Raw genomic sequence first — 27684 nt, 5'->3', positions numbered from 1 at the left:
GCTTTAAAACAGTTTCAATATAAATTTTGTGCTTTTTTTCTGCTTTTAGGTCCTTATCTTGCTTTAAAACAGTTTCAATATAAATTTTGTGCTTTTTTTCTGCTTTTAGGTCCTTATCTTGCTTCTCAGCCCTTGGACAACTCTTTACTCTCCCAAACCAACCTGGTCCCTCCCTCCAGCCAGCCGGGCTCTGCTCTGCCCTCAGTGCCAGCCAGCGCTGGGAATCCCAACCCTCCGGCGTCGGCTCCCGCGGCCCCCACCAGTAGCACCATCACGGTGACGTCCAACAGTGCCATGTCCTCTGCAGCCACCACGGCCAACTCCACGCTGACCACCACTGCCCCCTCCTCCTCCTCTGCCAGCCTGGGCGGTGGCATTGCCACGAGCAAACCTTCCTCCTTCCCCCCCTTCAGCAGCCTGGGCAGCAGCACTCCCGCCGCCCTGCCCGCCCAGGCCGCGCCGGTGCAGAACGGGCAGGCGGGGGGGCAGCAGCAGCAGCCGACGACGCTGCAGCCAACAGCCATGGCCGGGGACACGGCGGCAGCTCCGGCACAGCCACACCCAGAGGTTTCGGAAAGGTACGAAACCTGCAGCTGGAAAACCCCCCAGCTCAGCTCATGGGAACCTATTAATGCGCTCTCATCCCCCTGGTAAAATTCCTGTGTTTATTTTCTAGTCACCAGGCTGCTTTTTAGGGAGAATGATGTTCAGTGATGGTGGAGCTGAACTTTCTGGCTCCAGTTGTAGCTGCAGTTCTAATTGCACCTCAGTGTCTGCTGTGGCACAGAAATAAACTGTCTTTTTCTTGCTTCTCTCTCCAAAGAGAGAAAATTCACCGAAGTGTTCACTTCTGTATTTTAAAGGGCTGGGGAGGGGGGGAGAAATAGATAACTGGCACCATCTTAGAGTTCTGTTTTCTGTAATCAAAGTTATAGTAGTGAATACAGCTCTTACTGAGAGACTGGCCTTGTAGATATTCTTGTTCCCCAGTTAAGCAACAGTTGAGCTGCTGTAATAAAAAAGGCTAAAGAAAAGACAAGGGATTCAGAGTTACTCATAAGCTCACAGAGAAAAATGAAATAAAAATGCTGTTTCTTGCATCAGAATTGACTTGAAGGTCTTTCAGGTTAATATTTGACAATTTGATCTTAGTTTTAAAGTAAAAACAAATCTTTATAAAACTCAGCTTTTTGTAACTAGTTTCGAACTTTCCTTGGCAGCACTATGGATCGTGATAAAGTCGGAGTCCCCACAGATGGAGATTCACATGCTATCACTTATCCACCTGCAATTGTAGTTTACATCATTGATCCTTTCACATATGAAAAAAAGGATGAGAACAGCAGCTCATCCAGTTTGTGGACACTTGGACTTCTGCGCTGCTTCCTCGAGATGGTTCAGGTTCTTCCTCCCAACATCAAGAACATCATTTCTGTGCAGGTGAGGCAACACGAGTCAAGAACTAGAGACATTTGATTCCCAAGTAAAATTCAAGAAGCAGTGTACCCAAATTCTGTCTCAAAAGCCATTTAATGATGACACAGTGATTTATTTTGCCCTCCTTCAATCTGTTCCAGATTGTCCCATGTCAGTACCTGCTCCAGCCTGTGAAACACGAAGACCGGCAGATTTACACCCAGCATTTGAAATCTTTGGCATTCTCAGCTTTCACTCAGTGTCGGAGGCCTCTCCCAACGTCCACCAATGTGAAAACCTTGACTGGCTTTGGCCCAGGTTTAGCCATGGAAACTGCCCTCAAGAGCCCTGATGTGAGTGTCCTTGAGGGTCTGTGTAAAGATGGAGACCAGAGAGAGGTCCCTGTTTATTAAACATGTAACTGAGTAGAGCTGTTAGCAGGAATTGCTGCCCAAAGCTTCACTGTCTGTTCTGTCACCTTTACAGAGACCTGAGTGTATTCGGCTCTACACCCCTCCTTTCATACTGGCCCCAGTAAAGGACAAGCAAACAGAACTGGGAGAAACCTTTGGAGAAGCTGGCCAGAAGTACAATGTGCTTTTTGTGGGCTACTGTTTGTCCCACGATCAGAGATGGCTCCTTGCATCCTGCACAGACCTGTATGGGGAGCAGTTAGAAACCTGCATCATTAACATTGATGTACCCAACAGGTAAGAACCAAACTGCTCGATTCATGAGTTCCAAATGTGGCAATAAAGACTTGTTGCAGGTGGGTTTTAGCTTTGTCTTCCCTTCTTTCTTAATTCTAGAGCTCGCAGGAAAAAGGGTTCTGCCCGCAGACTTGGCCTTCAGAAACTCTGGGAATGGTGCCTGGGACTTGTTCAGATGAGCTCTTTGCCATGGAGAGTCGTAATAGGCCGTTTAGGAAGAATAGGACATGGGGAATTAAAAGGTAACATTAGCATTTTTTAGAGTCTGAAACTTAATTTGAAACTTTAATTTTTCAATAACATCAAGTGTCTGTCCCTGTTTCTGGAAGAAAACCGAGATAATTTTGGAGTTCCTTTGTATATTCTATATTAACAGATGTACAGTTTGTACCACGCACTGTGATGTGTAAAATACAAATCTGTGTTGTGCAGCAAGAGCTGTTCTAGACAAACCTGTGTCCTCTGTCCCCTCAGACTGGAGCTGTTTGCTGAGCCGCCGGAACCTGCAGTCCCTGAGCAAGAGACTCAAAGACATGTGCAGGATGTGTGGGATCTCTGCTGCAGACTCTCCCAGCATCCTCAGTGCTTGCTTGGTGGCCATGGAACCACAGGGATCCTTCATTATCATGCCAGGTATTGGGGGAGCTCTCTCTCATTTTGGCACAGGAGCTGCTAGTGCAGGGTTTGAGGAACTGAGGAAACACTTGGTCTGTCCCCACAGATTCGGTGTCGACGGGCTCCGTGTTCGGGCGCAGCACCACCCTGAACATGCAGACGTCCCAGCTGAACACCCCCCAGGACACGTCCTGCACCCACATCCTGGTGTTCCCCACGTCTGCCTCGGTGCAAGTGGCATCCTCAACTTACACCACTGAGAACCTGGACCTGGCCTTCAACACAAACAACGGTTCGTGCCTTGGGTTTGTTCTAATGAGCCATTTCCATTGCTATGGAAGATCATTCATTGTCATATCCTGTGCATAGGGAAACTGTAGGAACTCACTGCTCTTGTTCTTTTTCAAGATGGAGCAGATGGAATGGGAATCTTTGACTTGTTAGACACTGGAGATGATCTTGATCCCGATATTATAAATATTCTTCCTGCATCCCCTGGTGGATCCCCTGTGCATTCTCCAGGGTCCCACTACCCCCACGGAGGTGATATGGGCAAGGTAACTATTGCAGTAAATGCAGCTCTCTGTGTGTTTTGTCTGCTTTTTCTCCATCTGCTCACTTCCTTTTGTGGAACGAAAAGTTGTGAATCGCTTGGCTTGTCATGTAACGCTTGGATATTTCAAGATGCTTTGTGTTTCAAAAGCTGCAGACCATTTCTGCCAAGTTGGTGCTCTCCTGACACGAAATCATTCCCTGTTGTGTTGCAGGGTCAAGGCACAGACCGATTGCTGTCCACGGAATCCCACGATGAAGTCACCAATATTCTGCAGCAGCCACTGGCCCTTGGCTATTTTGTGTCAACTGCCAAAGCAGGTCCATTGCCTGACTGGTTTTGGTCAGCGTGTCCTCAAGCACAAAATCAGTGTCCCTTGTTCCTTAAGGTACCGTACAGCTGCTGTCCTGCAGGGATCAGAGCTGGGAACTGGGGTGTTCCAAACAAAGTCACTGCTTGTCTCTTGGCATAGCTCTGCTTGTGCTTCAGGAGAGGTTGGATGTGAAATTCTTGAGATTCGGCTTTTTATCTTTGCTTTTTTTTTTGAGGGAAGAAAAATGAGTCATGGAAGTAGCAAATGTTGCGGAGGGTCTGGTTTGCTCGTGGTTTCCTCACAGTGGTTTGGGCTACAGGATTTTATAAGAACAGGTTGAGTTTCTGGACAGAGCTCTGATTAAGGCTGGACCACTGTGGGAAGTGGTGGTACAGAGGAAGGTACACAAGTGCAATATCACATCTCATTTGCACTGGGTAAAAAAAGTAATAAATGAATCTCTTTCTGTATCGCACAAAGCATAAAAGCTGATTTCCCACATTGGCTGTTGCCAAGTTATAGCCACTGTATCGTCTGTCTGGGTATTGTCTGATCCCCTTATCTTCTTATGGCACAATCAAGACATCCTTGGCACATTGAAGGCCATACAGGGGTATGCAGAGAAACTTTCTGTATTAAAATTATTCACTCTTGACACAAATCAGCATCTCTAATACTCTGCTTTGTTTTCTAATGATGCAGATACATCTTCTGCAGCCTGGTTTGTGTCTGGATTAGCAGTTCCTCTTGGCCTAAGCTCAGCTGTGGTTTTGGTGTAGGGTATTATTTTGAAGAAGGGATTTATTATTTACACTAAGCAGTTGTAGATATAACATATAAATAGACCAGTCCCATGGAAAGCAACTGAATTTCCAAGTCTGTTTGTTACCACACATCTTGGGCCACTTGAGTTGCTTTTTTAATAATCAGTTAATGCAGCAAAGGGATTAAAAAACAAACCTAAAATATGTTGCACTACTAGCACTGTGCTTTCAGGAGAGATCTGTGTGAGAGAATATCAAGGAAACCTTTATATACCAATAATTCCTTGTTGATGGCTTAGGGATAAGGTTTGTTTTGGCTTGTGTGTCGGAGAAAGAAGGTGACTGCAAGGTGCAGGCCTACAATGTGGGGGGAAGAAAATACGGTGTAGTTGGACGAGGCAGTAACTTCTGGTTTTCTTCTTCCTTCTCAGGCCTCTTTGCACCTCCACGTGCCTTCAGTGCAATCAGACGAGCTACTCCACAGTAAACACTCCCATCCACTTGATTCTAATCAGACTTCTGATGTGCTCAGGTATGTACAGTGGATCACCTGCAAACAGAGCCTGCCTTTCATTTTCGTGCTGCTGCAGTGAAGCTCCATGTCTGTTTGCCTGGCTGTTAGTTTTTTTGTGCTGCTCATATCCTCAGTGCATCCCAGAGACAGGGAGATCACTGTGCTTTAAGTGATTATGTCACAGAACAGTGGAATTAAAACCAAACATCTCTAAGCCCTTCTTTAACTAGTCAGAGTTGGGCACAACTGAAAATGTCTGAAAGACACAGAATTTCTCAAATAGAAGAAGAGTTTGATGTCTAACACAGAAGGCAGGAGTAGTAAAGCCAGAATCTTGTGGAAAATCTGTAATGCTGAATGAAGGAGCCCAGACTCGTGTAAACAAACATGGGACACTTGTTGAGAAAACAACAGATTTTTTCCTTTGTATTTTTTTAATATATGAACCTCTTGACATGAATTAAGCAGAGACAATTACAATGACAGCCTTCCACTGAAAGCAAGTTTAGCTTTGAGCTGCTTGTAATAATTGGGAAGACGTGTTGTTTCAAAATGTTGGCTAACCTATTTCATGTTTTTAGTGCCAAGGAAGCTGGATTATAGTAAATTAGGGCTGTGAAATCCTGGGGAGAGAATCTGTTGGGCTGACAGCAGGTTGTTTGTTTTTCAGGTTTGTTCTGGAACAGTACAATGCACTCTCCTGGCTAACCTGTGATCCTGCAACCCAGGACAGACGGTCATGTCTCCCAATTCATTTTGTGGTGCTGAATCAGTTGTATAACTTTATCATGAATATGCTGTGATCTTCATCTGAATTTTGCAAGACAAAAATGAGGAAAAGGGATATTTCACTGCAGGACTAAGTTATAATTCTTCTCAGTGCAACTTGTTTGTGATGGGGTATGAATCTTGTTACTTCCAGCAAATATTGTTTTGACTTGTGAGAGGGGCAGCCACCGCCCTGCTGTCTGTGAGTCACTGACTATGGGGGACGCTTCAGAATGATGATCAGAAAGTGTATTATAACATTTTTAGTAGCAAAATTAACCATTTTTCCCCGGCCACAGTATTTGTGAAGAGTAATGAGCCATAGTACCCAGTCATGGTTAACGAATTTTAAAAGCATGGAGATGAGAAGAAACATGAGGAACAATTAAGTTTCAACCTATGGCTTCAGAACATCAAGATGTTCTTTTATTGGATAATAGTACTTAGTATTCAAAAATGCCTGCATCTCTTATTTATTGTAAGTTTTTAAATGTATAAATTGTCTTATATTTCTTAACCTCTTTTATAAAAATTTTCCTAGAAGGTTTATACTGCCTTCTTGCTTTAAAGCAATTGGTCTAAAATATATGTAATCGTCTTAATTAAAAGTTGCAGTAGGTTGCTTTTAGAGTATTATTTTTTTGTAAGGGGTGGGTGGGGACAGTAAATTTGTATTGTCTTGATGTACAGTTTAATGGGGATAGAGGGGTTAATGTCCATACCATTGTGTGTGGGGGATTTACAGCTAAGCTGTAGTTGCAGAGTACATGTACAGTAATGAAGTTCACTGTGTTTATATAAATTGAAAAGGTACCGGGTCTTACAGCATTTTATATCACACCTTTCCAGAGTAACAATGGCAATATATAAGTGATATTGTAGGTGGTTTAACTTGTAGTGAGAATAAAACGAATAAACTCTTCAACTGAAGTTTGTGTTATGGTTCAGGGCTGTGGCTAGATTCTCAGATCCACTTCCAGGAACACGAGTTTGAATATTCCAAGAATATCTGTTGTGCATTGTTGTTCCCTGGATATTCTTGGCACCGTGCTCGCTGCATCGGTTGCTTCCACATTTGCGATAAACTGCGAATCCGAGGCGGAACACACGGGAAGCTCCGCCCTGATCCAAAGTCTCCTGTAAAGGCTGAAATTTAGCCCAGCTCTGGCCATTGCACAAATGCAAAAATAGTCAATCTTGACTTTAAGATTGGTGTGTGTTTAACTAAAATGTGGTGTATATAGATTCTCAGTGAATTCTGGTATTCAGATTTTATTCCACTAGTAAAACAAACAGCACGAAACCCTGAACATTTTCCTTTCCCATGTACTTTTGGCACTGTGGGGAAGGTCCCAAGGATCAGTGTCTGGCCTTCCCCGGATCCCGTTTTCAGGCTCTGGCTGGGGCGTGTGCCAAGGAGGCTTTGCCCTCTCCAAGGAAGGGACTGACAAACCACAAGGCTTTCCTAAACGTCTCCCTCCAGCTACAGCCACCATTTTTTCTCAGTAGTTTCCTTCCTTTTTCCTAGCACATGCCAAATGTCTGACGCTGCTCTAAAATAGCCCCTACGGGTGCTGAAGAGCAGCTGCAGATGCTTTTTCTGGGTTCCTTATCTGACTGCCAGATGAAAAACTGAACTCCTGCAGCGCTCACGGGAGCCTGTCACGATAACCCATGTCCTGGGTCTTAATACTGTCTGTCTCTGGTTTAAACCTGTAAAGGAGCAAGTTTTAAGATCCATTTGTGCACCTGCTGTTAATCCTCCACAAGGAAGAATTTTGCTTGCATTTACCAAACTTCCTGTGCTCACGAAAACTCTCGTTTCGTAAATGCAAAATCCCTGCCTGGGCTCTGCTTTTTCGTACCAACAGTCTCCCTGAATCGTGTACATACAATGCGAGCGACTTTTTGGGTTTTGTATAAAGAAGTTGTACAATTGGTGACGAAAATTTTCAGTCCTTCTTTCAGAACAACACGAGTGCAATCAGAAGTTTAGCCTATTTTGATAAATAGAGTTCCAAACTGGGTCTGTCCATGACTTTATCTCGGTGACGCACCGCAGATTAAACGGCACATTATTGTCTTACAGAAGGTTTTCTCTCATTTGGCTGAGATTTTTTGAAGTGGAAAAGTGCTCCTAAAACTGGAATTTTCCAAGTGTATGTCTTTTTTTTTTTTCTTTTGAGCTTTGTTGCTAAGTGGTCATTTTTAACCCTGGCTCAGTTAACCAAGTTCCAAGGGCTGGGTTTTTGGTGTGGCTTTGTTTGTGTTAAAGCTGACTTGTGTTCCTAAAGGTAAGTGAATCAGCTTCCTGAACGTTGGTGTAACTGTATTCTGTTACCTGGACCAGCCTTCCCTGTGAAACTCTCCTACTGTGAAAGCTGCCAGTTTCCCACTCCCCACCTCAAATGCAATTAAAGTAAATGATAATATTATAACCACTATGAAAGATTAGAAGGGCCATTTCTGGAGTGATAGTCCCAGCCGGCACTGTACATATCAAACCTGCCAGCACCGTGGAGCCAACTACTATATTGGGCATATTTTGTTGTTAGCTACTTTCATTTAACTATTTTAAGTGCACATAATAGCTGGTGTATAAATAAAATTGTCACAATCCAGTAACTCGGGTTGTTTAGCAAGTACAAGCTTAAACAGTTGAAAATTTCAGCTACAGCTTTTCAAAGTGGTCTTGCAAGAAAATGTTCCTGGCAGTGCTTTTAAGTAGCTGTGGAGGTTTATCTCCTCCAGTGAAAAAAGAAGCTGAGGTCCTTCCATTCCAATTAAAAAGATGTATTTTTACCCAGCTATGACTGTATTTAAGCCTTTTAGTCACCTTTGCCTCACTACTATTTGAATCAGGTTTCTGAAAACCCTGTTGCTGGACCAGCAAGGCCACCAGCTGTACTTGTAACAACCCTTTTAAAGTAGCTGTAACATTTAGATCGTTCTAACATTCTCTGAAATAATTAAACATGAATGGATTTATAATTAAATCCTCAGCTATGTTCTTACCTAGCTGTCAGTTATTGTATTTCTATATTTACCTCTGATGGTAATTTTAACTTCGTGTGTTGCTATGAAGACTTGCCGATGTCTTTAATCAAGCACTATTTGTTAATACTGTAATATCAAAATATTACGTTGCATTATTTTAAAGCTTTCAAAAATAAGAGTAAAACCTTTAAAAAAAATGCTATTGCACCATATAATTTGCTGCACAACAGTATGGCACCGCATATCAGCCTGTTTGGGTAGTAATGCTGCATAAACCTTGTTTTGAGCTGGGTTTCTTTGGAGAATTCATTCATTAAGGTGACATTGTACAACGTTACTGTCTCGCAACCTCCAGCTGGGAAGGTGGTTTTCTTTTATTATGGTTTTTGTTGGTTTGTTTGTTGTTGTTTTTTTTTTTTTTTAAGTAAAGGACCCAGGACTATGCTTCGTACTTAAAGGGGTTTTTTTATTATTATTTGTGGGTGTACTTTTTATTTTCAGTGGAGTAAAGCTTAATTTACAGTAAAACTGGATTTGGGACCTACCACAATCCTCAGGGTCACTTTTTCAGGACGTTACTCATCGAGCTTTAGGTTTTTCCGAGTCAACTGGACGTGAGGACCTCGCCGAGCGCCGGGTTGGGAGGACGCAGCCTGTGGCCTCGTGACTGGACATGTCACCCCTCCGGCACGGCTGGACACACCGGGGAGCTGCTCCAACGCCCCATGGCACGGCTGGACACACCAGGGAGCCGCTCTGGCACGGCTGGATACACCTGGATGCACCGGGGAGCCCTTCCAACACCGCTCTGGCATGGCTGGACACACTGGGGAGCTGCCCTGACACCCCTCCAGCACAGCTGGACAGGTCCAGGAGCTGCTCCAACACGGCTGGACAGGTCCAGGAGCTGCTCCAATGCCTCTGGCACAGCTGGATATGCCGGGAGCCGCCCTGGCACGGCTGGACATGCCGGGGAGCCTCACACAGCTCTGTGCCCTGGGCCGAGCCGCCGCCGTCGTGCTCATCGTGACAAACACAGAAATAAAAAGCGATTTAAAGGAACAAACACTATTGCTGCCGAATGCCATAAACACTGAGTTGTACAAAATTGTGATCGAGGAAATGAAACGTTAAAAAAAAAAAAAGGTTTATACTTTTTAAAAAAAAAAAGAAAACAAAAATAATTTCAAATGGAATAAATTATTCATGAAGCCTTGATTGTGGTGTGGGTTTATTGCGGGGGCGGCGCCCCTCAGCCTTGCTCCTCTTCAGCCTTTCTGCCCTCAGCCCTCCTGTCCCTCAGCCTTTACCTCCCTCAGCCTTCTCCCCCCTCAGCTCTTCTGCCCCTGAGCCTTCTCCCCCCTCAGCCTTCCCGGCCTTCCTCCCTCAGCCTTTCCTGCCCCTCATCCTTCACTCCCTTCAGCCCTTCCCATCCCTCAGCCTTCCTTCTCCCTCAGCCTTCCTTCTCCCTCAGCCCTTCCCTCCTTCAGCCCTTCCCACCCCTCAGCTTCCCTCTCCTCAGCCCTCCCGCCTCTCAGCCCTTCCTGCCCCTCATCCTTCACCCTCCTCAGCCCTTCCCGCCCCTCATTCCCGCCCCTCATCCTTCCCTCAGCCCTTCCCTCCCCTCAGCCCTCCCGCCGCGGCGTCACTTCCCTCTTCCCCCGGTAGTGCGGGCGGTGGCGGCGGGCGGGCGCGGGAGCCGTGAGGGAGCTGTCGCCGCCATGTCCGACTGCTCGGCGCTGCAGTTCGTGAGCCCCTATGCCTTCGAGGCCATGCAGAAGGTGGACGTGGTTCGCTTGGCCGCGCTGAGCGACCCCGAGCTGCGGCTGCTGCTGCCCTGCCTGGTGCGGATGGCGCTGTGCGCGCCCGCCGACCAGAGCCAGAGCTGGGCGCAGGACAAGAAGCTGATCCTGCGGCTGCTCTCGGGGGTCGAGGCGGTGAACTCCATCGTGGCGCTGCTGTCCGTGGACTTCCACGCGCTGGAGCAGGACGCCAGCAAGGAGCAGCAGCTCCGGTAACGCGGAGATCTGGAGGCAGCGCTGTGCGGCTTTCCCAGCCCTTACAGTTGTTGCTGCCCTTCGTGTCCCTTGATGATCTCTTAGGAAAGCCCCGGGGGTTGACAGGGAGCGGGGTTTAGTTGTCTGTCCTGGGACCTTCTCTCCCGGCTCCAGCCCTCACGGTGGGTGAGGGTCTGGGATGCTCTGGGAGCTGCCCCGGCTGGGGAGGATCTGGGAAGGCTGTGAGGGATTGAACGGACAGGTCATGTGGATGCACTTCCCTGACTGTTTGTGCTGCTGGGGAATAGCAGCACTTGAAATTTTGATAAACTACCCAAATTAGGTTTCGTGTACTGCACTTACAACACTCCTTCCTGGTCTTTGTCGTGATAGAAGAGATCCCTTCAGAATTACGTCCTTCCTTTAAGCGAAGACATTTCTACGTTTGCAGAAACATTTAACAGTTGTTAATTGTGTGTCAGGCACAAGCTGGGAGGTGGCAGTGGCGAAAGCATCCTGGTGTCCCAGCTGCAGCACGGGCTGACGCTGGAATTCGAGCACAGCGATTCCCCTCGGCGGCTCCGGCTGGTGCTGAGCGAGCTCCTGGCCATTATGAATAAGGTAAACTTGTCCATATCTGGATGTCTCTAGAGTTTGGGGTGGTGAAAATGAGCTCTGGATAGGTTGGTGAGATGTTTGGGTGTTTCTGGTGCTGGTGTGGCACTCTTCAGTCCTTACCTGCTTCATGAAGACTCAAAGCCTCAGTCTTATTAAACAGTGGCTTGTGATTAAATTCCTTGTGAACCCACTTTCCTAGAGGAAGTCTTTCTTCCTCAGGACGAGCCAAGTCTTTGCTAATGTGATACAGACTCTGTAATATGCTGGACTCAAATATAATGTGGTTTGGTGATGTATCAGTGCAGAAATTGTATTTGAAAATGAAATTATGACTTGTCTCCATCCAGTTCTTTGCCTCTATTGCAGTGTGGTATTAGCCACCATATTTCACTTGTCCACCCCAGCATTTTATTTTTCTTGTGTAAACTTAGAATGTTTTTAGCATTGTCAGTGAGCTATTTCTCCTTCTTCTATAAAGAAGCAGTGATACCATCCATACTGAAGTATTTCCAGTAGTAAATATTTCTTATTGTAAACACTTTTCCTGCTTGTTCTGTGTTGATAGCTGCACATTTTTGACAGTTTTTAATCCATTAAATCCGCTGGATTTAAAGCAGATTTAGACAAATCACTTCGTAGAACCCATTCAGTGATGATAAATATATTGTCTTGCAGGTTTCAGAATCGAATGGCGAGTTTTTTCTCAAATCTTCCGAGCTCTTTGAGAGTCCTGTTTACCTGGAGGAGGCAGCAGATGTTCTCTGCATCTTGCAAGCAGGTTGGTTTTCTGTGTTTACAGTGTTTTCTGACCTCTTACAAGTGTAACAAAATAACTTTTGGGGCCATTGTGAGGATTTCAGGTTAATCTAAGCCGTGCAGCTCTTTGAAAGAGGAGCAGATCGTAGGTTGATTATTTAAATGTGTATTGAAAACAAGGTTTCACTTGTCTTACAGTGAAACATTGTGACTTCTAACACCCATTTTTCGTGCAGAGCTGCCCTCCCTGTTGCCCATAGTGGATGTGGCTGAAGCTCTGCTGCACGTTAAAAACGGGGCCTGGTTCCTGTGCCTTCTGGTGGCCAATGTCCCTGACAGCTTCAACGAGGGTGAGTCACAGCTTTTTCTTGTCCAGCTCCTGCTACAGGTCTGAAATGATTTCTAGCAGTACAGTTAATTCTCTAAACCACATGTTGTCCATGTTTGAACTGGAGAGTGTTTGGCTTGTGAAGTATAATTTGAATGCATTTACACCTAGAGGTGATGATGGGTTGCCCTCCCATCATGTTGATTCCCATTTTTTGCAGCCTGCTTTTCACAGCTTTTCATCTGTAGATTAGTTAAAAAGGCTGACTCAGGCTGGGACTGCAATAAACTGCTCCAGCCTTGCTGACAGTTCTTGTCCCTTGCACTGAGACTTTATGAGGTGAAAACTTGTGTTGATGGTGCATGTTTGGGATCCCTTACCTGGCACTAAGGTTTCAATCTCCAGGACTGCCAGGTGCCCAGGTTACATTAGGTAAGGTGTGAGTAGTAACTGGGTGATGCATAAATCTGTAATGACCCTGTAATTTATCTGGGGAGAACGGCCTTGTTCTGCTTCTAGAATGCAGCTCATGAGTTCTTGCCCAAACCAGGTTTGTGTGGCCCAGCTAATAAATCATGGTGAACTGAACAGAACAGCTTGGCTTGGTGTGTTTGTGTTTATCATGGAATGGTTTGGGTTGGAAGGGAACTGAGATACATTTAGTTCCAACACTGACACCTTCCACTATCCCAGGTTGCTCCAAGCCTCGTCCAACCTGCCCTTGGACACTTCCAGGGCTGGGGCAGCCACAGCTTCTCTGGGCAACCTGTGCCAGTGTGTGGCTTTCTGTTGGAAAGGGCAGGTTTGCTGACAGCTCCTGTTGGATATTTAAGTCTGCAGAGGTTTGATTAAGAACGGGGAGCGGCAGGATGAGGAGAGTGTTGGAGGCCGGCGGAGAACGGAAGCCCTTCGCCACCTGTGCAAGATGAACCCTTCCCAAGCTCTGAGGGTCCGGGGCATGGTGGTGAGTCTGGCACGAGAATCATAACTATCACCCTTGAATTATAAATAAGAGCTTTATAACCAACAAATATAATTTTATCTAGGTGGAAGAGTGCCACTTGCCAGGTCTTGGCGTGGCTTTGACCTTGGATCACACCAAAAACGAATCTTCAGATGACGGAGTGAGTGACCTGGTGTGCTTTGTCAGTGGGCTGCTGCTTGGAACAAATGCAAAGGTTCGAACTTGGTTTGGGACTTTTATCCGAAATGGCCAACAGGTATGAAAATCTTTGTATATTCTGCTTTAAAAGATACATTCAGGTAGTGAATGCTGAAACCCTTCTGGCTGTGGCACCCATATTTGTCTGAATACACATAAATCCTGTTTAAGGAGGAACCTTTACAGGGCAACCTCCTCTTATGGGACTGTCAGGTCTATAAATGGTGTCCCTGAAGGCAGCAGCTGTTTGGTTGTTCCTCTGAGAGGTTTTTAGGCCTGGAAACCGGGGAATTGTATGTTTGTAATGTTTGCCTGATAAACATGTTCATCCTCAGTGTTCACAGCAGGAAGGTGCACCTTGACTTAGTTAAAGCTTGTGTTTTGGTGTAGGAAGCTGTTGTGGTATGATCACATGATGCCTGTCATCCTAGTACTGAAAACTGTAAAAAAATAATTAAAAGAGAGCAACCTTGACTTCATCATTGTGAAAGCTCTTTGCAATACATTGATGGGATGAACTTTATATTGTTTGGGATGGATTTCACGCGCTCGTTCTCATCTTTTAACCTCTCACACAGAGAAAGAGAGACAATATCAGTTCTGTGCTGTGGCAGATGAGGAGGCAGCTGCTCCTGGAGCTCATGGGGATCCTGCCCACGGTCCGCAGCACCCACATCGTGGAGGAGCCCGACGCCGACACGGAGCCCAACGTGTCCGTGTACTCGGGGCTGAAGGAGGAGCACGTGGTGAAGGCCAGCGCCTTGTTACGCCTCTACTGCGCCCTCATGGGCATTGCTGGGCTCAAGTAATGACCCTTCTCTTGCTCTGGGGTTTGCTCAGCTCTGTCTGTTCATATCTCAGCAGAGGTTCAGGGCACTTCTCTCCTGAGCTGTGTCTCGACGGCACCGTGCCCTCGACACGGCAGCACTCACCAATCTCAGTCCCAGGGGAGGCTCTTTATTGCTGCCAGTTCACTTCTGCAGACTACTTAAAATAAGTCTAAGCCCACGTGGTTGGAGAGTGTGGAGAAGAGAAAGTAGCTGGTTGTTCTGTCATTGTATGGATTTTGAATTTCTATTCCTTTTACTCTGTTAGGGCGTGCTAATGTAGGATCTTTACACATTGCTAATTTTAATTTAAGTATTTTGTACTGCTAGGCAAGATGATATCCTGGGGGAGTTTTCCCACTGTTGTTGTGTCTTAACAGAGATTTTTATGTCTTAAAGTTCAGTGAGAATTACCAGCTAATGTCGATACTCATTGATAGCAACTTGATGAACAGATTCAATAACAGGGAAAATTCAGTCTTTAACCACTGGGATGAGACTGGAAATACCTTCACTGTTGAATTGAATCACAAATTGAATTTGTTTTGTTTTCTCTCCTGTCCAGGCCAACTGATGAAGAAGCTGAGCAGCTCCTGCAGCTCATGACCAGCCGCCCTCCTGCAACTCCTGCTGGTGTCCGCTTTGTGTCCCTGTCCTTCTGCATGCTCCTGGCCTTCTCCACCCTGGTCAGGTACCTCCCAGTAAAGCAGGAGCTTTGTAAGGGTTTTACTGGTTTAGCACCATTCAGCTGCACAATTTTTCTCCTCTAATTTTGTATACATTTTTATATAGTTTTTATATAAGTCTCTGTATGTTAAGTCTGTTCTCATTCTTGTTTATGGCAAATCTTTTGAGACAAGGGCATTAGCTTAGTTTGAAGACTTAGTTTTTGAAGACTGAAGTAGGTCTGACTAGTTCACTTTTCCATGGAGCAAGCTGATGGCTAAATTCTTTAAAGACCCTGTTCAAAAGAGTAGCAGTGCAGATATTTCAGGGGTGTAGCTCTCTGCTGGCTGCATTCCACCCAGGAAGTTCCCTGGCACTTGGACTGACCTCTGTGCTAAAGATCACTGTTATCAGCTGTTGGATGCTGAAGAGAAAGTGGCAAAAAGTCTCCTGGAAGGCTCCTCAAATACTGGTTTTTCTGGTAGTAATTGTGATTCAAATGGAGGCTGTTTTTTTTATTTTTTGGAAAATGACCTTTTACGGATTTCCTTTGTGCAGCACCCCAGAACAGGAGCAACTCATGGTGATGTGGCTCAGCTGGATGATAAAGGAAGAAGCCTATTTTGAGAGGTGAGAGCAGGCTTGTTTTGTTTTGATGGTTGCAATCATCTCACATTTACTTGTGTCCTGTTGGAAACTAACCCCCTTTGTTATCCTCAGCATTTCAGGTGTTTCTGCTTCCTTTGGAGAGATGCTTCTCCTGGTGGCCATGTATTTCCACAGTAACCAGCTCAGTGCCATCATTGACTTGGTCTGCTCCACCTTGGGAATGAAGGTTAAAATCAACTTTTTACCGTGGTTTTATACTTCTGGTTTTCCTTTAGTTTTGATAGAAAGAACTTTAGGTTGGCTGTTATACTTAAAACACAGATAACCTGAAAAAAACAGGTAATTATCCAATAATTCCTCTGGAAGAAGGTTAAGTTATTCCTGCTTCTGGATACAGAGGAATGCTGTGATAAAAGTATCTCCAAAAAATGCTGACTTGTTCAAGTCATTATTTTCAAGGAATAAACACTTTAGAAGATGAATTGCAGTAGTTGCCAAACTGAGCTGCAAACTTTTAATTTTAAGTGAAGAAATATATATATATATATAAAATAATTAATGTCAGGAAATTACCAACAATTTACTCTCATGAAAAATGTCTCATCAAAGGTAAAAGCTGGGTAGGGAGTTTTTAGGATAAGGGAGACATGGAGTGATGAACTTGTGACATTTTAAAATATTTAAATATGACAATATTTAAATACTGGTTGACACTTGAAGTATAGATGTGAATGTTTTCCTGGTATCCCAGTTTTAAAAGGCTAAAAGTCACCAGTTTATAAAATAAATTTGCAGTCCTTGCTTATGAGGAAGCTAAACCTTGCACTTCTGAGTAGTTTGTTCCTTATTTCAGATTGTTATCAAGCCCAGCTCGCTCAGCAGAATGAAGACAATCTTCACACAGGAGATTTTCACTGAACAGGTATTTTCAGCCTAAGGGTTTTTTTCCCCCCCTCCTTCCCTGTTTTCCCTTCCATTCAACTTCCAAACTGCTAAAAATAAGGAAATGCCAGGACAGGCTGTAGCTGTGTGACTTTGTCCCCTGGTGCAGGGGGGGGAGGTGGATCTTTGGGGTGTTTTTGTGTTAATTGTCCCTTCCCTGCAGGTTGTCACAGCCCACGCCGTGCGAGTGCCCGTCACAGGCAGCCTCAGTGCCAACATCACTGGCTTCCTGCCCATCCACTGCATTTACCAGCTGCTCAAGAGTCGTTCCTTCACCAAGCACAAAGTGTCCATCAAGGTGGGACCTTCCTTTTGTTTCAGTTCAGAATTCTGGGTGGTAATGAGGTTTTTTGGTTGAATCACAGGAGCAGAATTCTTGATTGATCTTACACCCCACTACCACTCTATATTGTGTAAGGGTGCTCAGCTGTAGCCCTGTAATCCAGAGACCACAACCGAGTGAAGTGAAAAATAATAAATTCATTGTCTCTCCCCCAGCCATCTGTGGTTAATAAAATTTTAGAATGATTTTCCAGCCAGGACAAGCTTTATTTGTGAGTCTGTCCAGAGCAGGGTCCAGGATACACAGCTTGTGACCAACTCAGAACTGATAGTACACTCTCAAAGTCAAAGCCTCATTTAGTTTTAGTTTTTGTGACTGATTGAAAGGGGAGGTACTTGCAGGCAAAACAAGCTGCCCTCCAGCCTGGCAACTGCTCATTGCCATGGGATGTTCTCTCCTAGGACTGGATCTATCGGCAGCTCTGCGAAACCACCACCCCTCTGCACCCTCAGCTGCTCCCTCTCATCGATGTCTACATCAACTCCATCCTGACTCCTGCCTCCAAATCCAACCCAGAGGCCACCAACCAACCTGTCACAGAACAGGAGATACTGAATGTTTTCCAGGGCCTCTCTGGGGTAAATGATTTGTTTGGTTCTTTGTTGTGCTTCGGTGTGAACCTGTCGTTCAGGATTTCGTGTGCGATCGACACATTCTCTAAGTCCCTTCACTTTTGTCTTTACTGCCACAGTGATAATCACGTGTTTTGAGGTGAATCTTGTTAGTGCTGTGTTCGTATCTGTGGGTAAATCCCTGTTTTCTCAAGGATCAGGAGTGCAGCCTGACCTTAGTGTGTGGTTTTCTGCCCAGGGGGAAAATGCCCGTCCCACTCAGCGCTACAGCATCACCACACAACTGCTCGTCCTCTACTACGTCCTGTCCTATGAGGAAGCACTTCTGGCCAACACAAAGATTCTGGGTATGTGTGAGAGCATCAGGGGGAGACAAATTAGCTGGAAATCAGATGCTAAGGGAGGAAAAATTAACAGTGCTCTCAGATTCAAGCATAAAAAGTTTAGATTCTTGTGGTAAATACGTTGATTTAGAAATTCGGGAGATCAAGTTTCTGCTAAAACTCTGTGGTTGAGTAATTTGTTTTCCAGATGAAAAAAAGGTCCAACCTGGCCAAAAAGTTACTTGAAATAGTTGTGACCATCTAATGGAAACAGGAAAAATTAAAAAAGACTTCTTAATTAATTGAGATCTTCATTTATTCACGTGTCATCAAACTTTCACACACATTGCTTTAGGTTTGCAGTTTTGTAGTTGATAATGCTGAATAATCCTTTTTTTTACCATTGAAACAGAAACTCTACAAGAATATTGTGTAGTTTATTGACAGAGTTAAACTCCAGTGAAAACAGAGTGTTTATATCTGGTGGGTGTATTTACAAACCCTTTTCAGGGGGTAAAACTTCCAGTAGTCATCAGTTCATGTTATTTAAGAAAGCCTGAAATGCTATAAAGTCAATTAGAGTTCTCCCTGCATTTATAACTTCCACCTCACCACAGGTTGTTATGTGTCCTGACAGTTTGAATTCCAGGTACCAACTGATAACCAGTTTTTTTAAGAATAAAAAACCTTGAATAAAAAAAGAGCAGCTTTGAGCTATGATCTCAAAATCAGCTGGGCTTGGTCAAAGACACTATAGAAATACTGAGAACAAATCTAAATATCAGGGAAATCTTCAGATGGAAATGTTCACAGAAACAGTTTCCTGAAGAGCTTATTTTAATGCTTCGACAGGAATGAGGTGTTATTTGGGATTTTCTCTATTTTACCTGGATAATGTAGAGATAAGTGCTTAACATTTTCACGTTTCCAGCTGTAACTGGTTTCTTCTCCTGTTCCCTCGCAGCTGCCATGCAGAAAAAACCCAAGTCTTACTCTTCAGCATTAATGGATCAGATTCCAATCAAATACCTCATCAGGCAGGCACAGGGGCTGCAGCAGGAGCTGGGAGGTAAATCTGTGTGTGAGGGTCTGATGTGCATGAAAAGGGAGGCAGAAAGTGTTTCCAGCTCAGTGGCTGTTACTTGTTTCATAGTTTGCCTTCCTTTCCTTTTCCTTTAAAACCTCTCAGTAACTAGAGAGATTACAGAGCTGTTGGAAGAGTTACAGTGAAAATGGGAGAAGGGATTCTTTTTAGAGTAGGTCTTACCTACCTAGGGCAGGTTTTAGAGTAGGAATTGCCCGAGAATGTTTAATTTTTCCAGACTGAGTTACTACAGATGACTTTCCAAAAGGTAATTCTTCCTCTCTGTTGGCTGTGAATGTGCAAACTCCTTGAGCTTCTTGGCAGTGATCCTGTGGTTGAAGTGAAGGGCCCAGATGTGTTCATAGTGTGGAAGGTGCAGCTGCTCAGATCTAAGCTGTGAACTCTTTTGATGCCCCCCAAGGTTTGCACTCTGCTCTGCTGCGGCTCCTCGCCACCAATTACCCCCACCTGTGCATCGTGGACGACTGGATCTGTGAGGAGCAGATCACAGGCACTGATGCCTTGCTGAGGAGGATGCTCCTCACCAACATGGCCAAGAACCACTCTCCCAAACAGCTCCAAGAAGGTGAATAACTTCATTTGAAGTTCGTTCTCTCCGAATTTGTTGGGGTGCGGTGGATTTGGGAGCGCGTTGGTCGTACTGCGTTCATAAAACCCAAATGTTCTGCTGGCCAGCAGAAAACATGTCAGAAGTCCAGTTTTACCAGGATCCCATTGCCTTTGCTTTCCAGCCTTTTCCATGCTGCCTGGAAATCACACCCAGCTGATGCAGATCTTGGAACACCTGACCCTTCTCTCAGCTGGGGAGCTGATCCCGTACGCGGAGGTGCTGACGTCCAACATGAATCTCCTGCTGGATGTTGGGGTCCCTCGGGGCATCCTGCAGGCTGTCAACAAACTCTGGATGGTCCTGAACACTGTGATGCCCAGAAGGTGGGATCAAAATACTGCTTGGTTCCTTGTTGCAGATAGAATCATAGAATGGTTTGGGGTGGAAAGGACTTCAAAGATCATCCAGTTCCAACCCCTTTCTGTTTTAAAAATAATGACACAGTGCCCTTACCTGGGAAATTGGAGGTTGTGACTGAATGGAATATGTTGGAGCTGCATTCCTTTTTGTTCTGTTGAAATTTTGAACCTTTGCATTTAAAAGGAAGGTGGTTCTTGTTCCCAGGCAAAAGGAAGTCACCAGTTGTCTTGAAATACAGGAGTGTGGTTTTATAGTGTGTATTGTTTATGATGAATTACTGATGAAACATGAACTTACTTTGGTAAAAACATGCTTTTTTGTGAAGTAGGTGCTGTATTGCAGTTTGATTGCTGTAATTCCAGTAAGTCAGCTGTGTCTTGGTTAACTGCAAGGGCTGCAAATGAACTGTGGGGTTTTTGCTCTTTGATAGGCTTAGAAAAATAGAGCTGAGATACGTGAATGTCCAGATGCTTCAGGGCTCCCTTTTCTTACACGGACTATCTACTAAAAAAACCCATGAAAATATTCTCCTTTTAGGTTGTGGGTGATGACTGTTAATGCTCTGCAGCCCTCAGGAAAAATATTCCGACAGCAGAAATACACCCAGAATGATCTGATGATTGACCCCCTGATCGTCCTGAGGTGTGACCAGAGAGTCCACAGGTGAGTGTCTCCCTCCCTGAGCTTCTCATGTTCTGTGGTTCCACACAGTGAATGCTGAACATAAAGGTGTCTCCCAGGAAACTTAGAAAAGCTCTCAGCACTTCAGAACATCTCTTCAAACCAATCCCATGAGGTTCAGCGTGTCCTGCTGTCCACTGAGTGTCTTGTTGGACAACCTCACACCCAGCTGTGGCTTGGGAACGTTGGGCTTTGGCCACAGGCCTCCATTTTGGCTCTGGGTGTGTGGATCTGTGGCCAAGGGAAGTTGCAGCAGGTTTGAAATGGCAGGTTTGGAGCTGGGACATCCTCCCACCTCACACTGTCCCTGCCACCCATAGGTGGCCCATCTTTTTGGGTGCCAGTTTCTGCCAGTGGGTGCTTGATGGATGTGACAGAGGCAGATTTGCTTCCTTTCCCCAGGAATTCTTAGCAGTGCTCAGGAATTGGTTCCTGCAGATGTCAGGGGGGCCAGAGGAGGAGCTGTGGTGCTGCTTTATGGCTCTGCTGCAGAAGGATAAACTGAGAACTGAGGTGGTAAAAATGATCATAATCAATAGCAATGCACCAGCTTTTAAGGAGAACGTGGAATAATGCAAACAATGAGTCACAATTCGTGAATTACAACTTTGCTTTTTCTCAGTAATGAAGAAAATGGCATCTGTTGTGCTAAAAAGAATGATTTTAAATGTCCTTTAGCCCCTGGCTTTATTCCTTCTGTGTTCTAGTTCACGTTTCCTGTCAGTTGTGGTTTATTTTTCCCCTTTTTTATTATCCTTTTGTTCGTAATAAATGGCTAATAGTCAGCTTGATTTGTTTTTCATACTCTTGTTTGTGTGCATCTGTCCCCCCTTGCCCTTTAGCAGCTGAGCTGTGCCTCCAGTTTTCATGTGAGTTGCTCCAACTCCTCTAGTTTTTGAGTTTCTGTTAATGACACCTGTCATCCCCAACCCAGGGGTGAAATATTTAAATGTGTGTCCCTTCAGCCCTGGATGCAAATTGAAAATCCTACATTTCTCCAGCTGTTAGGGAGATTTATAATGCAGTGTGATCTCAAAACTCTCAGTGTTGTGGAAGCAGTTCAGAACTGCTCTGCCTTATTTCCCCTCATCATTCAGATAATTATTTTCCCTTATTTTACATACATCTGACCCTTTTCAAATTTCCTTTGTCCATCAGAAGTGAGGCCCTTCAGCAGTTCCTTGTGTTGGCAGAGGGTGTATTTACATGGGAGAAATGGGGCTGAATGGAACCTTCTGCTGGGTCAGGAAAAGCAGCTTTCCTGTGACCCAGACTCCCAGAGGAGCCCTTGGGAGTGCTTTTAGTTTGTTCATGTGCTATCACTGTTTATTGTTCTGCCTACTGAAATGTCTTTATTTTATCCTGTGTTCCCCTCTCAGGAGCCCTCCCCTGATGGATATAATTTTGCACATGTTGAATGGGTATCTCCTTGCTTCCAAAGCTTACCTCAACTCTCACCTCAAGGAAACAGCAGAGCAGGACATCAGGCCATCCCAAAACAATGCAATGGGTCCAGAGGCCCCAGAAGTTACAAGAGAAGAATTAAAAAATGCTTTGCTTGCTGCTCAGGTAAGGGGGGAGAAATGGATATCAAACAATGTGAAGAAAGACAGCGATAAAACAGAAATAGGAAATTAAAAAAGGGAGGCATTTGATTTCTTTTTTTACCAAATTCTGTTACCATGGAAAACTGCCTCTGTATTCAGGTTGTTAAACATTTTCTTTTTCCCATATCCTGCTCTGGTTTTACTGCTTGGACAGTGGTTTTTCTGTTGGAACAGAAGAATTCTGCTTCCCAGCCTTTTTTCCTTCTTGCTTGTGTTATCCAGAGGCTCTTTCTGTCCTTGGGTTTGGAGCAGTGAAACATGGATAACTGTGCCAAACCTGTGCCTGATCATCTGCCCAGTGTTATTCCAGAGCAGCAGCAGCACTGTGGGGTGGGAGGCTGGAGAATCCTTCACTTCCTGAGCTTCACCTCAGGGGGATTGTTGAGGAATCCTGTTCCCCAGGCAGCCTGTTCATCCCTCTGTCTGGAAGGATGTCACATGTGTAGTTCCCTGTCACATTTATGGTTCCCATTATAATATGATTTTTGAGTTAATAGGAAGTTTTATATTAAAATGAGCAGTGTGGTCTCCTTGAATTCTGTGAATTACGTGGCTTATTTTGTCTGCTCTGGATGCTTTAGGGGCCCACTTGATATTTAATTTTTAAACAGCACAAGATCCCATTGAATTTACCCTTTTGATTAGTGAATATGATTATCTGGTGGATTTGAGCTTTTTTTCTTGGGAGTCTTGATTGAGATAAAGTGTTGAGGTTTTTTCTAACGTTCTACAAGATTTATGATCCTTGAGCTGAGCGTTTTCATTCTACATTTAAAAATTCTACAGCCAGAAATCCTGCTCACCTGACAGCCTTCTGTTTCTTAAATTGCCATTACTTTTTCTTATTTCACTGGGGGGGTTTTCATGCTCGTTCTGTGGCTCATTCTCTCCCCAGGACAGTGCTGCTGTGCAGATCCTCCTGGAGATCTGTTTGCCCACCGAGGAGGAGAAGGGCCAGGGCAGCAGCTCGGAGGGTTTGCTGCTGAGTGCCCACAGTCCCAGGGGTGCTGAGGCCGAGGAAGAGGAGGGTTTGCTGTGTAACCTGAGGGAGGTGCAGTGCCTCATCTGCTCCTTGCTGCACCAGATGTACATCGCCGACCCCAACCTCGTCAAACTCGTGCACTTCCAGGTCTGCCTCGCGCTGCTTCGGTTCTCTGGTTGTTCCTCAGGTCAGGGAAGAGCCAAGTGAAGTGGTCACAGGTGCTGGATGCTGTCCTTGTGTTCCTCAGGAATGATAATGACCCACTTCTCCTCTCCTGTCCCACCAAATTTCTATTACTTGTATTTCCTCCCTGTTTCAGTGTTTGGACTCTCTTGTAGGGAGAAGGGAGCACTTAAACCGTGCCTGTTCCTCATCAATAAACATGTACTTTGTTTGTACCTCTGCCCTTTTTTATAGTTTGTCCATCTAGGCCAAGGAAAACTGGCCTAATCATCTTCTAATTACTTGTTCCACATCTTTTTGTTCCACATCTTTTGTGGGTTATTTCTCTGGCCACGTGTTTAAATCAGTGTTCCCATTATTCAAAACTAATTTGGCTTCCAATGTAAACATCTTATCTTTCCTTTTTGTTAGGGCACAGTTTATCTCCCTGGAGTGGAAGGAGGAAGGTTGTCCCTGCCAAAGCAGCTGTGCACCTTCAAAAAAAAAAAAAAAGAGGGGAAAGATTAGCAATTTTTAAAATATAAATGGGTTTTTAATGCATGTTAAATTGCTCCTTGCCAGATGGTGCACTCTTTACAAGGAGTTAATTTGCCTTGACCTGGAACTGATTAAGTACTAAAAAAGTCATTATGGTGCAGTTGTGAAATGAGGAAATTGGGGCTGATGGTGAAGTTTGGAACACGGGAAAGACAAGGAAGGAAAGGGTCACTGCAGTCTGGTTGTGTTTGGGGAGTGGAGGGAGGGTTTCTGTGCAAATAATACACTGAGTGTTGAGGGCAAAGAACTGATCTAGAGCCTGGGTTTGTACCCAGCCTGTGACACGTTGACACATCTCTTTCCTTAATCCCACAGGGTTATCCATGTGAACTGCTGGCACTGACAGTGGCAGGGATTCCATCCATGCACATCTGTCTGGATTTCATTCCAGAGCTCATTGCCCAGCCTGAACTTGAAAAACAGGTACTGTGCAGTCACCTGGTTTGGGAATCACTGTGGGTAGTTAATCCTGAGGAGAGAAAACAGTCACTAAAAACATCCTGTTCTAACTTGCCTGGGCTATTCAAGTAACATCTGTAGCACTTTTACCTTAAATTAAAGGCCTGGCATTGTGGGTAACTGGAATTTGTTGGGCTAAAAATTCCTCTGTTTCTGTATAGAATCATGGAATGGTTTGTGTTGGAAGAGACCTTAAATATAATTTAATTCCAACCCCTCCTGCCATGGGCAGGGACACCTCCCACTAGGCCAGTTTGCCACATCAAGCCAACTTCGTAGTTAATTTAATCCCTTCTCAGTACTAAGTTCCTGCTGATGGGAAGACACTCCACTAAGGTTAAAAGGAGAACACACCAGACCCAAACAGCTTTTTTGGGTTGGAAGTTGTTTGTTGCTTTGTTGCTCACCGTTAATGTTGGAACAATCTGTGTCTGTAGAGGAGAATCTGAAGCACTAACACTCTCACTTTGATTAATGTTATATATGTGTGGGTTATTTTTCTTAATATTAACAGGGAAAAAAATCAACATAACTATTATTAAGGCTTTTTCAGCTTTGATTTCTTGGTAAATAGAGAATATTTACCAACTTGCAAGTTACGTGAAAGTGCAAGCAATTTGTAACTTTATTGCTTATTTCTCTTTTTGCCAGATATTTGCCATCCAGTTACTTTCCCACCTGTGCATCCAGTATGCACTGCCTAAATCCCTCAGTGTGGCTCGTTTAGCCATCAACGTGATGGGAACCCTGCTCACAGGTGAGTGCTCCAGCAGCCCCCAAATTCCTCGTTGTCCGAGTCAGGATGTTTTGTCTCAGCTGAATGCAGTTTTGTCTGAATGCCACTCTTGTGACAATTAATACTATAAATGTAACAACAGTTTTTGACAGGATTTTTATAATAATTTTGTTTTCTTACCCGTGTCCTCCTGTCTCGCAGTTCTGACCCAGTCGAAGCGCTACGTGTTCTTTATGCCAACCCTGCCTTGTTTGGTGTCCTTCTGCCAAGCCTTTCCTCCCCTCTATGAGGATATTATGTCTCTGCTGATCCAAATAGGACAAGTTTGTGCCTCTGACGTTGCTACACAGACACGAGACTTCGACCCCATCATCACTCGTAAGTCAGGGGCCCTTATTTCAGAAATAACATCATGGTCCCAGGGGGAAACTTGTGGCAATATTTCAAAAGTTTGAGTGTGCATGGGATTTACTGCTGTTCTCTTTTAAATACAGAAGGAGTAGGGACAGATGGCTCTACTGGATTGATGAGAGAATTTAGAGGTTACAGGGGCTGAAAGAACTCATTTGTTAAACTTTTCCTTCTCTTTTATTTCCCTGCCTGTATCATTACAAGATGGATCCCTGCATGCAAGTGTTGTGCAGAGAACTTGCCCTTGTGGGCTAAGGATTAATGACATGAGCAGAGGCCACTGGTTTTTGGAACACAAGGGCATCTCAGCCCCTCAGCTGAGGCACAGTGGTCATGGAAATCTTCCTTATCTGGAAATGCAAAGTCAAAGGAGCTGCCTGAAGTCTTTAGACATGGTGTGGTTGGATAAATCCACAGTGATTGTGTGAGCAGGGATTGGCTGTTTTACTTTCTCAGTTGATCTTGAGCAGGTTTTTGTCTCTTTTTTTTTTTTGTCTAAAGACAAATGCTCTGCTCGTGTAATAAAAGGTCCTCTGCTGCTGTCTGTGCTGGGATATTCATCCTGAAAGAATTGAAAAGGAATATAAAAAAACCCCAAAGGAGTCAGACATAGGTAAATGACAAAGAAATGCTGTATTGTCTCTAGAAATGACCTGTGGAGTGAAGCCTGGTGAATAAAATAGTGATGGCTCAGATTTGCAATCTCATCACACGTCCCTGTGTTAGGGGTGTAAAATAACAACTTCCAATACTTGCTTTATTTATTTAGGTGCACTTTGCTGCTTCTACCTTATTTTCCAGGTCTCCAGCAACTAAAGGAGAAACCACATGATCTCTCAGGACTTTGTAAAGACTCCTCTACCAAAAGCTGGTCCAGGGACGTGGCAAGCCTGGACCCCGACGTTCGGCTGTGCCAGTGTGTGGAAAACACCATCATTGAGATCATTAACATGAGTGTCAGTGGGGTTTAGGAACAGCTCCAGGTAATTTGGAGCTTGTCCCACTGTCCACGGTGCCTAAATCTGGAGAAAGCTGTGAAAGTGCACTGAGGAGCTGGAGCAGAAATCCACATTTTTGATCCATTCGATTCAGTTACGGCTGAGGAGAAAATTCTTTCCAGAGGCTCGTGTTGCTTCCAGTGAAAACTTGTGAGGGTGATGGGATCAGGAAATAATTCCCAGTGGAACTGAGCATGATTTTCAGGTGATGCAGCAACACAGCTGAAAGGCTTTTAGGACATTTAATGTGGTGAGCAAACAGCAAAATGATAGGTAAGAAAACTTGGAGATTCAAATGAGTTAAAAGAGCTGCTGTTCCAGAGCCTTGCAGAGCAAGGTGGAATAAAGTACTCTGAGGAATACTTGAAAAAGTGGTGCCAATAACTTGCACCATCACACTGAATGCTTAGAAAATGTTTTAACTCTTTGTTTGTGTGTCAAAGTATTGGTCAAAGTTTCAGTTTGTGAGATCAGGAGCTTCATTTAAAGATCAACCAGCCTTCACTGAGAGTTTGAAACCGGTCTAAAAGTTGCTTTAAAAAAAAGGATTAATAGTAAAAATGAATTGTATAAATGTGCTTTTTAAAGAATGGGTATTTTTCATGCAACTCAGATGATTTTGGGTTTTTTAACTTAAAAAGTGATGAGAAAGACTTGAAGAAACAAGTGCAGAGCTTTCTTAAGTTGTCATCAGGATAAGACTTAGAAATTGGTGTTGAGAATGAGTGTGCAAAGGAATAAAGGAAGGAATGGCCAAAGCAGTTCCAGGCAGCTCAGAAAGCCAAATCCTTTGTGCTCCATCTTGGAGTTGGTTGTTCTTTTCCATACAAGGCCTGAGCCCACCAAGGGGATTTTTGTCATCTTACTGTAAATTATGTAAATAATCTAAATGTATGTATTTTTTCCCTCAGTTCCAAGTGTAATTTTATATGCTGTAGTGATATTTAAATAAAAAGCATTGACTCTACAAAAACAATTAATTTTTTATTTCCCTACATTATTTTATTTCCCTACTTTATTTCCAGGGTGTTTTCTGTGCACTGCCCTTAAAACAAGGATGATAATAATAAGGATAATGACAATAATGGTAATAATACAATAGTAAAAAAATAGTAAAAAAATAGTAAAAAAACCTGATAATAATAATAGTGGCCAATAATAATGGCCAATAATACAACAAGAGCAATAATAATAATAGATGTAAAATTTAATTATATATAAG

At 44.3% G+C, this 27684-nt stretch overlaps 2 protein-coding genes across 3 annotated transcripts in view; both read left to right on the top strand.

Annotated features, from left to right (window-relative positions):
* MED13 (mediator complex subunit 13) overlaps nucleotides 1-9831 on the top strand; it is a 52612-nt gene extending 42781 nt beyond the window's left edge. Inside the window, exons 20-30 of the mRNA XM_027690766.1 lie at nucleotides 110-578; nucleotides 1221-1440; nucleotides 1578-1769; nucleotides 1903-2126; nucleotides 2226-2368; nucleotides 2601-2759; nucleotides 2848-3033; nucleotides 3150-3298; nucleotides 3509-3682; nucleotides 4803-4903; nucleotides 5556-9831. Coding sequence (XP_027546567.1) covers nucleotides 110-578; nucleotides 1221-1440; nucleotides 1578-1769; nucleotides 1903-2126; nucleotides 2226-2368; nucleotides 2601-2759; nucleotides 2848-3033; nucleotides 3150-3298; nucleotides 3509-3682; nucleotides 4803-4903; nucleotides 5556-5688 — 2150 coding nt within the window. The 3' untranslated portion in view covers nucleotides 5689-9831. The remainder of the gene's footprint in view (nucleotides 1-109; nucleotides 579-1220; nucleotides 1441-1577; nucleotides 1770-1902; nucleotides 2127-2225; nucleotides 2369-2600; nucleotides 2760-2847; nucleotides 3034-3149; nucleotides 3299-3508; nucleotides 3683-4802; nucleotides 4904-5555) is intronic.
* Nucleotides 9832-10280: 449 nt separating this feature from the next.
* INTS2 (integrator complex subunit 2) lies at nucleotides 10281-27167 on the top strand. 2 transcript variants are annotated; one of them, XM_027691050.1, is made up of 24 exons: nucleotides 10281-10664; nucleotides 11130-11268; nucleotides 11941-12043; nucleotides 12258-12371; nucleotides 13183-13313; nucleotides 13396-13569; nucleotides 14126-14316; nucleotides 14904-15029; nucleotides 15563-15634; nucleotides 15725-15839; nucleotides 16467-16535; nucleotides 16719-16853; nucleotides 17300-17476; nucleotides 17709-17817; nucleotides 18758-18862; nucleotides 19299-19463; nucleotides 19630-19831; nucleotides 20406-20531; nucleotides 21929-22118; nucleotides 23052-23285; nucleotides 24174-24281; nucleotides 24969-25074; nucleotides 25255-25431; nucleotides 26266-27167. In XM_027691050.1, the coding sequence occupies exons 1-24, from the start codon at nucleotides 10372-10374 to the stop codon at nucleotides 26433-26435; spliced, it is 3531 nt and encodes a 1176-aa protein (XP_027546851.1). In that variant the 5' UTR covers nucleotides 10281-10371; the 3' UTR covers nucleotides 26436-27167. The 2 variants fall into 2 exon arrangements, with proteins under 2 accessions (XP_027546851.1, XP_027546850.1); XM_027691049.1 differs by having other exon boundaries at nucleotides 14090-14316.
* The last annotated feature ends 517 nt before the right edge of the window (nucleotides 27168-27684 follow it).

The sequence above is a fragment of the Neopelma chrysocephalum genome, unplaced genomic scaffold, assembly GCF_003984885.1.
Source record: "Neopelma chrysocephalum unplaced genomic scaffold, ASM398488v2 Primary Assembly neopelma1_82, whole genome shotgun sequence".
Classification (NCBI taxonomy): Eukaryota; Metazoa; Chordata; class Aves; order Passeriformes; family Pipridae; genus Neopelma; species Neopelma chrysocephalum.
The sequence above is the reverse complement of the archived record's forward strand: the minus strand, read 5'-3'. Positions and strand labels throughout refer to the sequence as shown.